Source organism: Schistocerca nitens, chromosome 1, assembly GCF_023898315.1.
Source record: "Schistocerca nitens isolate TAMUIC-IGC-003100 chromosome 1, iqSchNite1.1, whole genome shotgun sequence".
Classification (NCBI taxonomy): Eukaryota; Metazoa; Arthropoda; class Insecta; order Orthoptera; family Acrididae; genus Schistocerca; species Schistocerca nitens.
In genome coordinates, this window is record NC_064614.1 from 310,874,506 (window position 1) to 310,892,536 (window position 18,031).

At 45.3% G+C, this 18,031-nt stretch overlaps 1 protein-coding gene across 1 annotated transcript in view; it reads right to left on the reverse strand.

Annotated features, from left to right (window-relative positions):
- The window catches only part of LOC126244582 (discoidin domain-containing receptor tyrosine kinase B-like), a 457,485-nt gene that overhangs the window by 125,186 nt on the left and 314,268 nt on the right, over positions 1-18,031 (reverse strand). Inside the window, exon 6 of the mRNA XM_049948255.1 lies at positions 3,693-3,866. Within this exon, the coding sequence (XP_049804212.1) occupies positions 3,693-3,866 (174 nt within the window). The remainder of the gene's footprint in view (positions 1-3,692; positions 3,867-18,031) is intronic.

Genomic DNA, 18,031 nt, shown 5'->3' on the forward strand with positions numbered 1-18,031 from the left:
ACCAAAAACTGTAATGAAATATAATATAAGATAAATATATCGGCACTCAATACTTTAATTTCTATATCTATATTTCTGGAACAGTAATGTCGCCTATATTTACTGACATTTTTGGAAAAAATATCGAACTATCGGTCAACGGCTCTATTCTAAACGTTTATGTCAATATTCCTGTGGGACCGTTTTCAATATGGCGTCAACTGAAATTATTCGGGCTGACATTAGTGCTGCCATTTACGTTATGGCTTTATAAACAAGCCAAGAACCCAACATGAAACAGAGAAAGCATGCAGGATTTGGAAGTGGATTTTGCGCAGAAATAACACCATGATATCATACATACAGTTAGACAAAGTGACACTCGAAGATAAAGATCGATTTGTGAACCACATACGAATCACTAACGCAAAAATTTCTGATACTAAAATTTGAGATACAGTACCGGCTCGAGTAAAAGTGCAAATGTCACTTCGATATTTGACATCTGGCGATTACCTGTCACCTCTCCATTACACAGGGTGAGTCACTAACTATTGCCACCAAGAATAACTCCGATAGTATGATAGGAGCTGAAACGTTTGTGGGTCAAAAGTTCCATGAGACAACGGGGCCCATAATATGACGTTGGTTTTTTGTTGCTAAGTGGGGGCGCTTCAGACACATGAGGATCAAGTTTTTTTTTTTTTTTTTTTTTTAATATGGTGCTACAGTTCGGTACTTATTTTCTGATAGCAGCTATCGAGACGAATCCAGTGATGTGAAACAGTAAGGCCTTTGAAGGTCAACGAAGATCACAAAGGTGGCTTGAACGTCCATTTACATCTTCTTATCATGGATTGAGTGGTGTTCCTTAGCACATCGGCACTTATCGAAGGACATGCTCTGACAATTATCTCTCGCATATCTTCAGGTGTAGTTGGAACGTCTTTCTATACAATGTCTTTTACGAATCCCCACAAGAAAACATCTAGAGGCGTCAAGTCTGGCGAACGAGCCGGCCACGACACATCTCCTCCGCGTCCAATTCAACGATTTGGGAATTGTCACTGCAACTCATTTCTAGCCGTCAGTGTAAAATGTGCCTGATGCCCATAGTGATGACACCACATTCTGTTCCTTGTTTCTAAAGGTATTTCTTCCAATAACAGACCTAATGTATCTTGCAGGAATGTGGCGTACTTCCCACCATTAAATTTCCTTCGATGGAATAGAGGCCTATAATTCTGTCCTCCAGAATCCCACACCATAAATTCACCGACCACGGTTTTTGGTATGCAATTTGCCGCAGCCCACATGGATTTTCAGTTCCCCAATAATGCATGTTATGCAAATTAACATTTCCATGGTTCATGAATGTAGTCTCGTCAGTAAATAAAATCAAATTAATAAATGTGCCATCCCTCTGACTCTAAAGTTGAGGCCATCGCCAGAGTTGAATGCGACACATATAGTCCGTACCAATTAATTCTTGGTGGAGACTGATATGGTAAGGATGCTATTAATGGCGATGCAGAACACGAACAACACTGCTGTGGCACATGCCAGATTCCCTTGCGATTTGACGCAAACTAACACAAGGATCTCGAAAGACAGTAGCAAGAGTATCAATTTCTGTTTCCTCGTTAGTAACTTTCTTTAGCCGAATATGTTTCTGATGCGTTAAATGTTCAGTTGTTCTCAATTTATCATACACATATTTAAATGTACGATGTGTATGGTGAGTACGCTGAGGATATCTTCAAGCGTATAAGTCTCTAATTCTCGATGAATTTCGTTGGCATTCTCCGTAAATCAGAAGTTTATCGACTTTTTCTTAGAAGGAATACATCATTCGCATTCACCATGATTCAACGATACTAGTCTTACCGTTCTAATTAGTGTTGTATTGCAAAACCGTCGAATCGTGTTTACATGTCAATGTCACGTTAGATGGATACGCCGTATTCGGCGAATATTTACTATTTGCACATTATACGAGAGAGAATTGTCAGAGCATGTGCTTCGGTAAGTGCCGATGTGGTAAGGAATACCATTCAATCCATGATAAGAAAATTGCAGCACTGCATTCATACCAATGGTCATCTCTTCGAACACCTTCTGTAAATGGACGTTCATGCAACCTTTGTGACCTTCGTTGACCGTCAAAGACTTTACTCTGTTACACATCATTGGATTCGTCTCGATATCAGAAAATAAGTACCAAACTATAGCATCCCTTTAAAAAAAAATTTTAAAAAAGTTGGCGTTCTGATCGCTGAAGCGAACCCAGCCTATCAACAAAAACCTAACCTCATATTATGGCCCCCGTTGTCCCATGCAACAATTGTCCCACAAACGTTTCGGCTACTATCACTGAGTTATTCTAGGTGGCAATAGTTAGTGATGCTGCCTGTGTAGGGTGTTTCAAAATCACCATTACAAGTTACTACGGGTTGTAGAGAGGACTTAATAGGTTTAGTTTTGAGAAGGAACCAATGTCCGAGTATGTAGCGTTTAAAAAATGAATGAGTTTCAAGATTTTATTAGTTTCGTATCTCCCGCCTCATACAACAAACGCAAACAGATATGAGGGCGTCGTCGCCGGCCCCTTTTGTAGCTATGACGTCACGCACAATGTTTGTCCCATTACAAGGGCTACGATAAATTGGTGCGTTCGCGACTGTGAGGGATGACTACGGTGCTCCACAGACGCACATCACTCTCGATCTTGACGGGGACGTTCTAAGTCATGCAGAAGAGATGGTAAGTAAGAGTGATGGAAACACTGTCCATGCCGTAGACTCTAGTAGAGCAAAAAATCATTCGGCATGAAAATTTTCTGGGTATGGTAGCACGTCATAATGTATAAAACTACTGCTGGAGAGAAACCACGCCTGCAGCGGCCGAAACGTCTCGCCAGCAGTAGTTTTATACATTATGACGTGCTACCATACCCAGAAAACTTTTATGTCGACTGACTCTGGCCACGGAAAGCTACGCAATTATATCAGAAAATCGTTGTCTTTTCTATGTGAATAACGCGAAGATTTGAAATGATCTGATCGTCAAACTTATTTTAAATCCAAAAGGTACATTTCCAGACATGAGATGGATTGTGAACCACCTTGCAGCTGCCGTGTCCTCAAAATTACAATGTAAAAGTCCTTGTGTCAAATTGTGAATGCCTTTTACGATACCTTCATTCCACACCTGATCAGTTAATTACGTAAAACATCACACGTATAGTAAATATTAAAATTATTCCATACCAATTTTTTTGATTACGCTATGGTAGTGCACTGAAGGTCATTGTAACTGATGTTTGAATGTTCATGTACCTTCATTATAAGCTACAGTCTGGCTCAAATTACATACTCTCCACCTAACTTGTTATTTTCTTTTCAGTTTCACTGCAATACAAGCACGCAGCGAAATTACTAACACGAAAATCAGAATAAGGAGATGACTTTTCGAAGCTCAGCCACTAGGCGTCAGTCGAATGAGACTAGTCAGTAGTGGGGCAATAAAAGTGGCGTCACAGAGTTAAAGCGACCACAAATTTTAGTAAAAGTGACGTCACTCGAGTTGCGCCACCGGAATCTGTGTGTTTCCATATGCGACTTCGGTGACAGCACTCCAGTGGCGGCAGAGCAGCTTCACTTCCGTTGCATTTGTAAAGCTGATTTTAGTTTTCGGGTGGCTTCGTCGCTTACCTCTGCCGTATCCGACGTCGATGCGGAAGTTGTCGGCGCCCAGCTGCCCGTCCACGAGGCGGCCGAGCCCGGCCACCAGCATGCCGCCGCGGTGCTCCCCATCGTACGTGGCGTCCGACAGCTCCTGCGACACCGCCACCGTGTCCTCCGGGATCGAGTAGGACACGACGCCTCCTGTGGGCACGTACACCGAGACCACGTCTCATATCACCGTTACGTCGATAGGAAAGGGTGCGTACTTCAAACAGGAATACGACTACTGCAATAGCTTACAGACCGTTTAAGAATTGTGGAAGCAGATGTAGGAAATTCGACATGTAATTTTAGACTTTTCATTGAGACTGTTTCACTGTCTGTAGTATCGTACATCAAAGTTAGCAACCACAGACATTAGTGACAGCTCGCTGCAATCCGCGACGACGTAGACCACGCTCCCCCCCCCCCCCCGTCCCCCTCACAGCAAAGAAGCGCCCAGTGCCCTCAAGCTGCGGTCAGTGTAGTGTCCAGGTAGCAAGACGTCGCCCAGTTCGTGATCTCATCTCAACAAGTCAACATCAAGGAAAGGATCTTCCCACAAGTTGAAGTTTCTAATGTACTCTTTCATTTAAATGTGGAACAGTTTGTTAATTACTGCATCAAGAGATGCTTTGCTACTCCTTAACAATTGTAAATTATCCGGTATTTCTGTGGCAATGAAGCGTGTCGAAGTTAAGTAAAACTTTTACTTACTTATGTAATAAAGCAGACTCATATTTCATGTGTTGTAGTTTCATGAACCTGCTCATAGAGCAATCAAAGAACCCACAGCTGTGGCTGGACGAAAGTAATTTTGCCTCGTCACGATATTAACAGTTATTTTAAAAGTGCTTTTCTGTCAGGGATATATTTCTTTAGTGGATAAATTATTTTAGCACACCAGCGGACCTAAAGTTGTGTTGCGCCTTTGTTTTATGTTCATCTACATATATATCTACACGGATACTCTGCAGATCACACTTAAGTGCCTGGCGGAGGGTTCATCGAACGACTTTCACAATGACTCTCCATTATTCCAATCTCGAACAGCGCGCGGGTAAAACGAACACCTATGTCTTTCCGTGTGATCTCTGATTTCCCTTCTTTTATTATGGTGATAGTTTCTCCCGCCGTGACGAAAACCACCCTTGTTTTAATGACAACCACCCCATATCGTGTATCATGTCAGTGACACTCTCCCTCCTATTCGCGACAATTCAGAATGAGCTACTCTTCTCTGAACTTTCTCGGCGTACTCCGTTAATCCTATCTGGTAAGGATCCCGGATCACCCAGCAGTACACTAAAAGAGGACGGACAAGCGTATTGTAGGCAGGCTTTTTAGCAGATCTGTTACGTACTCTTAAGTGTTCTGCCAATAAAACGGAGTTTTTAGTTTTCCCCACAGCGTTTTCTGTCCGTTCTTTCCAATTTGAGATGTTCGTAATTATAATTCCTCGGTATTTAGTTGAATTTATGGCCTTTAGATTTGACCAAAGTTTAACGGATTCCTTTTGGGACTATTGTGAGTGATCTCACATTTTTCATTATTTAGGGTCAATTACCAATTTTCACACCATACAGATATATTTTCTTTATGCTTGGAATAATACTAGCTAAGAGAGAAAATACTTTAAAAACATGCAATGTATTAGTAACAAGAAACAACATTACACTAAGAATGGCGTAGGAATAGTGGTCCAAAAAGATCCAAACCGACAGCGAACACAGACGAGTATAATCCCTTGAAAATTACGATCAGTTTCGTACGCTATAACAACTATGAATAAGGAACATTCGAAACTTGTGTACTCTTCTATCAGGGTCAGTCAAATGAAAACAAGAGTGAAGGAAAAAAGTAAGTAAGTAATCCGATATTATTTCAAATAATTATATTTTAACTAAAGTTCAGTCTTGGTAGGCGGAGCTCTCCTCAGCTGCTACGAAGTCAACTGGTCGCTGAGGAGAGCTCCGCCTACCAAGATTGAACTTTAGTTAAAATATAATACTTTACTGATCACTGTTCCAAAAGTGTTTACCAAAATTTCAAATTATGTTAATTTAAGGTGGAGGGTGGGGGGAGGGGGGGGGAAGAAAGGACAGGGAATACTAATGTCAACTGCGTCAGGACTTTATGCCGAATCAACAGCGCTGAGTGAAAATGTGTTCCGGATTGTTACTCGCAGCAGCGATCGCTGTTAACAAGGCTCTTGCGTTAGCCACTGTGCCATAAGGACACAGTATTCATCACAACTGCGCGGACGATCCTGGTGCGCCTCCAGGCCGACTCACATTCGTACCTAGCGCCACCTAACCGTATTCCCCTTCCACATCCTCCGTGCTCGCAACTTTGAGATTCCTGCAAGAAGCCGGACGTAATTGTGAGTCCGCGTTGAAGGTAGTGAATTCATTGCTCATCGAGGTGAATCAGTTGCACTGATGGGTGGTGTCAGTTATTTCAAAAATGGTTCAAATGGCTCTGAGCACTATGGGACTTAACATCTATGGTCATCAGTCCCCTAGAACTTAGAACTACTTAAACCTAACTAACCTAAGGACATCACACAACACCCAGCCATCACGAGGCAGAGAAAATCCCTGACCCCACCGGGAATCGAACCCGGGAACCCGGGCGTGGGAAGCGAGAACGCTACCGCACGACCACGAGATGCGGGCTCAGTTATTTCGAACATGCTCGAAAGAGCAGACACCACACGGAACATGCAGCTGTCATACGTACTATGTTAGTTGAAGATGGAGGAGGTAGAAAGTAAACGAAAGAGAAGGAACTATGGTTGTGAGTTGCATTCATACAGTAAAACTGATTCGCCCGGTGGACAATGAGTCCACCGCCTTCAGTGTAGATGCGCAGTTACGTCTGATGTGCTGTGGGAATCTGAAAGCAGTGAGCATAGAGGGTATGGACGGGTACTTCGAATAGGGGGCGTTAGATGGGAATGTGGGTCGGTCGGGAGGCACACAGAGATAGTGCGCGCAATTGCTATAATAATCATTGTGTCGAGACCGCGCAGTGGCTAATGGCCCTGCCTAGTAAGCAGGTGATCCCTCGTTCGAGTATCGGTCCGGCACAATTTTCACTCGTCGGTGCTGGTTCGTACAAAGTTCTGGCGCAGCTACATCAATAATTCCTTCCATTTCCTTTCCATACCACCGCTTCCGCCTTCATCTTACGTAGAATGTGTAACAACTGCGGATTCTGCGTGCTGTAAGTTTCTTCTGGCATGTCCGAACGAACGGACACCACGCATTCATTTATATTATTACAAAAATAATCGCCATAATTGTTCATACATTTGTCCCACTAAGCCGGCCAGTGTGGCCTAGCGGTTCTAGGCGCGTCAGTTTGGAACCGCGCGACCGCTACGGTCGCAGGTTCGAATCCTGCCTCGGGCATGGATGTGTGTGATGTCCTTAGGTTAGTTAGGTTTAAGTAGTTCTTAGTTCTAGGGGACTAATGACCTTAGATGTTAAGTCACATAGTGCTCAGAGCCATTTGAAGCATTTGTCCCACTAAGAGCGAATGCCTTCATGGAAAAATGTTTGCGGTTGTGTACGGAACCAAGGTTGTACACAGGTGGGCACCTCTTCGTCTGAAGAAAATCGAAGGCCACGAATGTCTTCCTTGAGGGCTCCAAAAATAAAGAAATCGCATAGGGAGTTATCGGGACTGTATTCAGGATTTTTAAAGATTTTCATCAGTAAGGGCTTCCCAGCGAAACTCCTTCGATGCACTCGATTGTCAACATGTGGACGGGCAATTTGTTGTCAGGTTGTTTCGAGTACGCCGCTCGATTTTCGCTGGGAAGCCTTTATATATACTGCACCCAGAACCGATCCCTACCCCTGGGATTTCCATATTTTTGGAGCCGTGAAGAAATTCGTGGCCTTCGATTTGCTTCGGACGACGAGGTGCATGTCTGGGTATAGTCATGGTTTCCTGTGCAACCGCAGACATTTTCTGCGAAGGCATTGACCATCTTATTCCATAGTGACAGACAGTTATGGTCATCTGTCTCATTTTCATATGACTGCCCCTTATACAATATTATTTAACTAGCCAGTAACTGGTTTTCTACTTAGACATAATCATGCCCGATGACGGCCTAATAGTCGAAAACCGGTTACTGGTTAATTAAATAATGAATACAGTAGAATATTACACAAGCCTCGTGTGTTTTTAGTTCATATAGTGGAAAATATTCTACCATAAATCGGTGGATAAGTCAGATAAGAGGACAAGAATTGCTGCTGTAGAGAATTTGCAATGTAGCACTCAAAGGAAAGGGAACTGTTTGCAAGGATATTAGGAGTCGGGGACCTGCAAAAGACCATTTCTCACACTAACTGATAAAGCTGAAAGTCTTTAATGGGGCAAACAACGCAAGAAGAAGGCAGTAGACGGTTTGTAGGAGTGTTCTTTGGTACACCAAGCCGCGATTTTGCATGTTTACAATGGATGCAAAGCCTTGAGTCTAAGTGGTCAACGCGGCTGACTGTTACTCCGTAGAACCGGGCTCGATTCCCGGTACTGTCGGAGATCTTAAGGATGTGAGCGGATTGGAATGGGGTTGACCTGAACTCGTGACGCCAACTGAGGAACTACTTTAGCGGATCCAAGTCACGAAAACTGACAACGGCCTAGAGAACTGTTTGCGAACCCTCATGCTCCTCCATACCTCGTACAGTGAAGCCATTATCGAAGGATGTCACGGCGGTTCTCGGTATCGATGGGCCCGCCAGGGCCTGCGGATGGGGTTCACATTTATGTAAGGCCTTTAGTATACCAGCTGCCTAACGAGTTATTCAGTGCGAAGTGTGTGGTTTAGTTCAGGCCGGAGATGGTTCCATGCTTTTGTAGGACAGCTTTCGTACCATAAATTGGGCCCACTCATTCAGGATACTGTAACTACGAGGAAAGATATGTAACTAAACTCTTCCCGTCAATAAGTGCTGCCATTTCTGCACAGCTTCATGACGAATATGATGTAAAAACTCTTTTCTTATGTGTTGCGTGTGGTCACAGGTGTGCACATCTACGACACTGGTTTGTCGAAAGCTAGGGCTTGGCTGGGCCGCTAAATCACCCAAGCTTCGTCCCATCGAAAATGTCTGGGACTGTTATTTCCTTTTTTTTTTGGTCATCAGTCTGCTGACTGGTTTGATGTGGCCCGCCACGAATTCCTATCCTGTGCTAACCTCTTCATCTCAGAGTAGCACTTGCAACACGTCCTCAATTATTTGCTTGACGTATTCCAATCTCTGTCTTCCTCTGCAGTTTTTGCCCTCTACATCTCCCTTTAGTACCATGGAAGTCATTCCCTCATGTCTTAGCAGATGTCCTATCATCCTGTCCCTTCTCCTTATCAGTGTTTTCCACATATTCCTTTCCTCTCCGATTCTGCGTAGAACTTCCTCATTCCTTACCTTGTCAGTCCACCTAATTTTCAACATTCGTCTATAGCACCACATCTCAAATGCTTAGATTCTCTTCTGTTTCGGTTTTCCCACAGTCCATGTTTCACTACCATACAATGCTGTACTCCAGACGTACATCCTCAGAAATTTCTTCCTCAAATTAAAGCCGGTATTTGACATTAGTAGGCTTCTCTTGGCCAGAAATGCCTCTTTAGCCATACCGAGTCTGCTTTTGATGTCCTCTTTGCTCCATCCGTCATTGGTTATTTTACTGCCTAGGTAGCAGAATTCCTTAACTTCATTGACTTCGTGACCATCAATCCTGATGTTAAGTTTCTCGCTGTTCTCATTTCTACTACTTCTCATTACCTTCGTCTTTCTCCGATTTACTCTCAAACCATACAGTGTACTCATTAGGCTGTTCATTCCGTTCAGCAGATCATTTAATTCTTCTTCACTTTCACTCAGGATAGCAATGTCATCAGCGAATCGTATCATTGATATCCTTTCACCTTGTATTTTAATTCCACTTCTGAACCTTTCTTTTATTTCCATCATTGCTTCCTCGATGTACAGATTTAAGTGTAGGGGCGAAAGGCAACAGCCTTGTCTTACATCCATCTTAAAACGAGCACTTCGTTCTTGATCGTCCACTCTTATTATTCCCTCATGGTTGTTGTACATATTGTATATGACCCGTCTCTCCATATAACTTACCCCTACTTTTTTCAGAATATCGAACAGCTTGCATCATTTTATATTGTTGAACGCTTTTTCCAGGTCGACAAATCCTATGAAAGTGTCTTGATTTTTCTTTAGCCTTGCTTCCATTATTAGCCGTAACGTCAGAATTGCCTCTCTCGTCCCTCTAGTTTTCCTAAAGCGAAACTGATCGTCACCTAGCGCATTCTCAATTTTCTTTTCCATTCTTCTGTATATTATTCTTGTAAGCAGCTTCGATGCATGAGCTGTTAAGCTGATTGTGCGATAATGCTCGCACTTGTCAGCTCTTGCCGTCTTCGGAATTGTGTGGATGATGCTTTTCCGAAAGTCAGATGGTATGTCGCCAGATTCATATATTCTACACACCAACGTGAATAGTCGTTTTGTTGCCACTTCCCCCAATGATTTTAGAAATTCTGATGGAATGTTATCTATCCCATCTGCCTTATTTGACCGTAAGTCCTCCAAAGCACTTTTAAATTCCGATTCTAATACTGGGTCCCCTATCTCTTCTAAATCGACTCCTGTTTCTTCTTCTATCCCATCAGACAAATCTTCACCCTCATAGAGGCTTTCAATGTATTCTTTCCACCTATCTGCTCTCTCCTCTGCATTTAACAGTGGAATTCCCGTTGCACTCTTAATATTACCACCGTTGCTTTTAATGTCACCAAAGGTTGTTTTGACTTTCCTGTATGCTGAGTCTGTCCTTCCGACAATCATATCTTTTTCGATGTCTTCACATTTTTCCTGCAGTCATTTCGTCTTAGCTTCCCTGCACTTCCTATTTATTTCATTCCTCAGCGACTTGTATTTCTGTATTCCTGATTTTACCGGAACATGTTTGCACTTCCTCCTTTCATCAATCAACTGAAGTATTTCTTCTGTTACCCATGGTTTCTTCGCAGCTACCTTCTTTGTACCTATGTTTTCCTTCCCAACTTCTGTGATGGCCCTTTTTAGAGATGTCCATTCCTCTTCAACTGTACTGCCTACTGCGCTATTCCTTATTGCTGTATCTATAGCGTTAGAGAACTTCAAACGTATCTCGTCATTCCTTAGTACTTCCGTATCCCACTTCTTTGCGTATTGGTTCTTCCTGACTAATGTCTTGAACTTCAGCCTACTCTTCATCACTACTATATTGTGATCTGAGTCTATATCTGCTCCTGGGTACGCCTTACAGTCCAGTATCTGATTTCGGAATCTCTGTCTGACCATGATGTAATCTAATTGAAATGTTCCCGTATCTCCCGGCCTTTTCCAAGTATACCTCCTCCTCTTGTGATTCTTGAACAGGGTATTCGCTATTACTAGCTGAAACTTGTTACAGAACTCAATTAGTCTTTCTCCTCTTTCATTCCTTGTCCCAAGCCCATACTCTCCTGTAACCGTTTCTTCTACTCCTTCCCCTACAACTGCATTCCAGTCGCCCATGACTATTAGATTTTCGTCCCCCTTTACATACTGCTTTACCCTTTCAATATACTCATACACTTTCTCTATCTGTTCATCTTCAGCTTGCGACGTCGGCATGTATACCTGAACTATCGTTGTCGGTGTTGGTCTGCTGTCGATTCTGATTAGAACAACCCGGTCACTGAACTGTTCACAGTAACACACCCTCTGCCCTACCTTCCTATTCATAACGAATCCTACACCTGTTATACCATTTTCTGCTGCTGTTGATATTACCGGATACTCATGTGACTAGAAATCCTTGTCTTCCTTCCACTTCACTTCACTGACCCCTACTATATCTAGATTGAGCCTTTGCATTTCCCTTTTCAGATTTTCTAGTTTCCCTACCACGTTCAAGCTTCTGACATTCCACGCCCCGACTCGTACAACGTAATCCTTTCGTTGATTATTCAATCTTTTTCTCACGGTAACATCCCCCTTGGCAGTCCCCTCTCTGAGATCCGAATGGGGGACTATTCCGGAATCTTTGGCCAATGGAGAGATCATCATGACACTTCTTCAATTACAGGCCACACGTACTGTGGATACACGTTACGTATCTTTAATGCAGTGGTTTCCATTGCCTTCTGCATCCTCATGTCGTTGATCATTGCTGATTCTTCCGCCTTTAGGGGCAATTTCCCACCCCTAGAGAGTGCTCTGAACCTCTATCCGCTCCTCCGCCCTCTTTGACAAGGCCGTTGGCAGAATGAGGCTCACTTCTTATGCCGGAAGTCTTCGGCCGCCAATACTGATTATTTATCAAAATTTAGTCAGTGGCGGGGATCGAACCCGGGACCGAAGACGTTTTGATTATGAATCAAAGACGCTACCCCTTTTCTTTTTGGGTATCTTTCCTCAGTTGTTACACAAATTCAGTTTTGAAAGTTATTTCTGGCTGGTAAATTATGGCCGGCCGGTGTGGCCGAGTGTTTTTTTTTTAATTGAACAAAAGGAGAATATATATATATATATATATATATATATATATATATATATATATATAAAGCAAAATTTCTGCAAGGTACCAGTTAAACATATGCAAATGAGTGTTAGGTAAACAAATTATTAGAATAACATTAAATACAACAAAATATAACATATCCTGTTTTCATTTTTTTTTTTGTTTTAATAATTTGTATTGAACAAACTGAAGTACATATATATATATATTCACTATGCAAGAGTTCTTCAAGGTACCATTTAAACATATACAAATGACTGTTAGTTAAACAAAAATAATATTAAAAGGAAAAACATTAAATACAACAAAATATAACATACTCTGTCTTCTTCCCTTTTTTTTAAGTTTGTTTTTGTTTTTGGTCGATGCATGAGAACGTGGATAAGGGTGTTGCATCATGTGACAGGTAGGCATGGTACACCCCAACTTTGAGGGGGGTCAAGGAAGACGCTGCGGAGATAACCGGCAAAAGTTTGTCGGTAAGATGGTTTTCGGTTGAGGGTGCTATGCGCGGTCACAACTTTGTACCAGAAGTCAAGGACTGTATGCGGACCACTCTGAAAGAGGTATTCTAAAGCCTGTCCTCCAAACCAGATTAGGGTATGGTGCTTAGCAAGAGGGTAGTGAAATGTCTGGGGCAACAACAGGAAATCCGGGGTTACCGTCGTTGGCGGGTCACGGAGGCAAAAGCCCACGGTACGTTGGATGAGGAGCCATACGTTTTGTTTCAGGGGGCACGTAAGACGGTGCTCGTCGGTGTCTTCGAGCTGACAGTCAGGGCAGAGTGGGGAGGTGGCCAGTCCTCTGCGATAAAGTCGACTATTAGTCGGGAATTTTCCATAGACTAAAACATACCACAGTGCAGACACAGACGACGGTAAAAAGGGTGCATGCACGCACCCCCAAACCGTACGCCAGTTAATATCAGGATGCTATAGCACTATGGGCAGCATAAACAAACGATAATAATCTTTTGTATGGGGAGGACGGGTGACTGGAAGATCGGCCCGAACGTAGCTGAGTTCTATGAAACAATTGACGACGTGGTACAATAATGGAGAAATAGGTGCCACATTGATCGGTGAATCGAGAGAAGTTGGTCGGAGGATATCTAAGAGACTGCGTGTTAAGGACGGGACCGGCCCCTGCCAGTGCCGCGACAGAGTGTGGACAAAGAGTGCAGAAGATCGTGCCCGCACGTTGACGAGTCCGAGGCCACCTTTTGCAGGAGGCAGTGTTAGAGTGTTGTAGCGGACTTTGAAAAGTGCCCCTGCTGACACGAAATATTCAAAGGCTGATTGGATGCGGCGGCCAAGGAGTAACGGCATTGGGAGGATCTGGGCGACGTGTACCAGTTTAGGGGCGACATACATGTTGCAGTTGGTTTGAGTTACGGTGCACTTGACCGCGGACATGGTGCCGAATCAACTGCAAAAGCCGCCGGTAAGCCAGGGCCACTGTGCGGTGTGTGCATCATAGTCGATTTACGGACATTAAGAATGCTACCAGAAAGACGTCCATACTGGTGGATCCATTGGATGGCGTCATTGAGTTCCGTGGAGGAGCAGGTGAGAAAGAGGAGATCGTCCGCATAAGCCCTACAGTGAAAGGTGTAGTCACGCAAAGTGAGGCCCTGCAGTCTAGAGGTAAGTCCAGTGATGAGGGGCTCAAGTGCAATGGCATACAGTAAATTAGACATAGGATATCTTTGGCGCACAGAGCGGCGTATAGGAATTGGTCCTACATGCCTCCCAATGACTTGTGCCATCGAGACCGCGGGAAGTAGTAACCGGCGAATGGCATCGACAAAAAGCAATGGGAACCCCATACGTGTCGCCACCATGAGGAGGAATGGGTGACGAACGCGATCAAAGGCACTCGTGAAATCGACGGATACCAGTGCTGCACGAAGGCGACAAACCGACGCCAGTGCAATGAGGTCACGGCATTCTCCTAGGGCTGTTTGTAAGGTGGCCCCACAACCACGTGCAGTCTGCTCAGGTGAAAGGACCGTAGGTAAGACGGTGCGTATGCGCGCTGCTAAGAGGCGTGCATAGATTTTATAGTCTGCATTCAGTAGCGTAAGGGGGCGATGTGCAGAGACATGAGACCCTCCCTTCGGTTTAGGCACCGGTAGAAGAATGCCAGTGACGAATTCAGGTGGAATTGGGAAGGACGGAGTAAAGAGTTCCTGAATCATTTTCGTCCAGCGAGGAAGCATTAACGTGTTGAACGCCCGGTAAAACTCCACCGGGAGACCATATGGTCCGGGTGATTTGTTCTTGGCCCCTTTGTTGATCGCATCTACCACCTCTTCTGCGGTGATTGCAGACATCATGGATGTTGACTCCTCTACGGTGAGGATCCTATCAGGGGAAGGACGGAGATCATCAGGAATGGGCGTCGCCATCGGTTCATCATCATAAAATTGGCGATAATGTTCAGCAAAGGCAGACACCACCGCCGCCTGTGTTGTGTGGTGAACACCATCGGAGGTCGTGATGTTGGGGACGAAAAGTCGACGTCGACGACTATGGTCGGATGCGGCATGGATTGTGGATGGGGTTTCGTCGTGGAGGAGGTCTTGTCGTCGGGAACGCACCACGACACCATGCAGTCGTGCACGTTGAAGAGAGAGGAGACGAGCTTTAGTACGTTGTCGTTCCCTATGGGTGTCAGGTGATGGAGGGAGCGCATCGAGCTCACGGAGGACGGCGTAGTGAAAATTTGTGGTGTCTCGATGCAACGCTGCTGCTTCCTTGCCACATTGTATGAAGGCATTTCTGATCGCAGGTTTGGCACATTTGAGCCACCAATGGAACGTGGATGTGTACTGCGGAAGGCGTCTTTCGCAAGACGCCCATGTAGTGGAAATACATTGTCGGCAGTGTGGATCATTAAGGATGGAGGTATTAAGCTTCCAGTAACCTCTGCTGCGCCACACTGACTGAGGTGGCAGAGCCAGGGAGCAAATGACGGCGCAATGGTCCGAAAATGCAAGGGGCCATCGTTCAGCTTGGGCGACTTCATTGCCAAGGTGGGCAGAGACATAAAACCGGTCCAGTCTGCTCGCAGAATGTGCTGTACAATGGGTAAAACCGGGGGTACTGCCATGAATTTTCTCCCAAACGTCCACTAGATGAAAATCTTCGATTAAGGTGAGCAGCGCTGGGCATGGCGAATAACCAGGCATTTGGTCCTGCGGATGGAGGACGCAGTTGAAATCGCCTCCCATGATAAGGCGATCATAGCGACCAGAAAACAGGGACGCCACGTCATGTCCGAAGAAAGTGGACCGCTGCCGACGGTTCGTGGAGCCAGACAGAGCGTAGATATTGATGACGCGCGTGTCGAAGATGGTAACAGCCATGCCTCTTCCACAGGGAAGGATTGTCGTGTCCTTGAGTGGGATTCCTTCGCGTATGTAGAAAGCCACTCCACGCCCTGATTGATCACATGTGGAAGTTTATGAGTCGTACCCGTAGACTGGTGGTAGGGTGGCAACGCGTACTTCCTGAAGAAGGGCGACGTCGACGTCAGAGGCTCGAAGCATGTCACATAGGAGTTGCAGCTTGGGTGCAGTGCCGATCATGTTGATGTTCAGTGTGGCAAACCGGTACGTTTGTTTCAGTGGTGGTGGACGCGCATCTACCATCACCAAGGGAAGTAAGAGGAGGGCACCGACAGGAAGTCCCGTCACATCAGCTGCAATGCCTCGCTTTTGATGTTAACAGGCAGCCTTGTCCGGCAGAGGCAACTCATCCGGAAGAGCGGGCGTATCTTCCTCAACGTCGTCGGCCCATGCTCCTGTGCCGTGGGTCTGTCCAGTGTCCATGGGAATGGCGTCGTGGTGAGAGAGATCTAGAGTTGTCGGCGGGAAGACAGGCGTCTCAACCTGGGCACCGATCGTTACATTGTGCGTGGCGACCTCCATGGTGGTCCCGTCCTGCAAACGTCTTGTTCATCGTGAAAGTTGTCCTCCGACCTCTGGTTGGAAATGTCGGCTGGTTGGGTGTCGTCTTCGTCGTCGCGGGTGGCGACGCTTTGAGAGCCCGTAAGTGAACGGCGACGGCGTTTGCGCCTACGTGGCGAGCGTTGTTTGCGCACGTGTTCCTCAGTGTCGGACGACGGCAAGGAGGAGCGTCGACCTGGTCCGAAGGCGTCGGTGGGTACAATGAAATTTTCAAACAGGTGTTGTGAAGAAGTACTGTTCTCCTCAGCGTCCGGTGCGGGAGCCTGTTCGGCGGCAAGGTTGTCAGGTGGGACGTCCGCACCGTCCATAAGTGACTGGGACGGTGGGACGTGCCGATCGGAAGGACCAAGCGACGGACTGGACGAAACTGTAGACGTGGCAAGAGCCGCTGCGTAAGTGACCGGTAGGGCGGTCATCGTGAGTGTGACGGACGTTTCCGTCAACGGGAGCTGCACGACACGTCGTTGAATGCATTCAGACCGTAGGTGACCTTCTTTCCCGCAACCGGAACAGGTCCGAGGTTGGCCGTCGTTCTTTATAATGGCACGGCAGCCTCCGATACGTAGATAGGAATGCACGTGTTTCTGCAACTCGATGCGGACCTGTCTAACACCGTTTAAAACGAGATAGGTTTGAAATTGTACCCATCGTTCGGCAACATGTTCCAGAACTTTGCCATAGGGACGGAGCGCCTCGATGACTACGTCTGCAGGTAGTTCGAACGGCAGTTCGAAAATCCTTATCGTCCGTGTGCCGAGACCTGCGTGATCGACGGTAACGGGTCCGACATTGCCGTCGGAATGACAGAAGCGCAGTCCACGTTTTGCCTCTTGAAGCACCTTGTCGCACGCCGCATCGTTGATCATTTTGACGTAGACGGTACTGCTAACAATGGACAAGTGGATACCAATTAGATCCGTTGGTGGTATTTTAACTTCATCGCGTATAAATCGTTCTACCTCCAGGGCCTTGGGTCGGGCGAAGTCGGAACAAAAGTTGAAACGTATCTTCCGATAGTTGTGCGCCATGGTGGTCTAGAAGGGAAAACGGCACTTAAAGCGGCCGAAGTAAACACAAACACACCGTGCGCGCCTCGCCCGCAGCGCTCTGGCGCGTGACCGCCTCGCAGCACTGCCGGCGGCAGACTGCCCCTAGACCACGGGTGCAACCTTGTTATTTCCATCAGCGCACAAAACAAAGCAACCAACATATTTTGTAGGATGTAACCATCAACGAGTACTTTCAGATATATATACGGCACATTAGAAGAAAACTTACCGAATCGTGGCAATTACAAACGACAGAATGGGTCTTACAAGTTATTTGCATGATTTCTTCTGCGGCAGAGTAATTTTTTGTTCAGTGTCCGTTGATCTAGCAATATCTGCTGGCATTAACCAATCCACGAACTTTAAAATTCAGTGGAAACGTTATATGAAGAACGGATGGAATATTATGGTCTAATGTCGAATCTTTAGTTTTCATTTTTAGGAATGCGGATCACTGATGACGTGATAAACCGATGGTTTTCTATACCTTTTGTGAGATATAGTACATTACAGCAAAGATATATGTAGCAACAACCAGCATGAGGGTAGGGGCTATAAATACCCGCTTATGTGAGACACATATAGGCTATTTTCCCATATGGATCATGCAGGTAATGTTGACAAAAATCTGTAGACGCAATTACTGTTAAAATCTTGAATATGGCGGCAATCAGCAACTGTAATATCACTGATACAGTGGAAATCTCACATTCAACCGG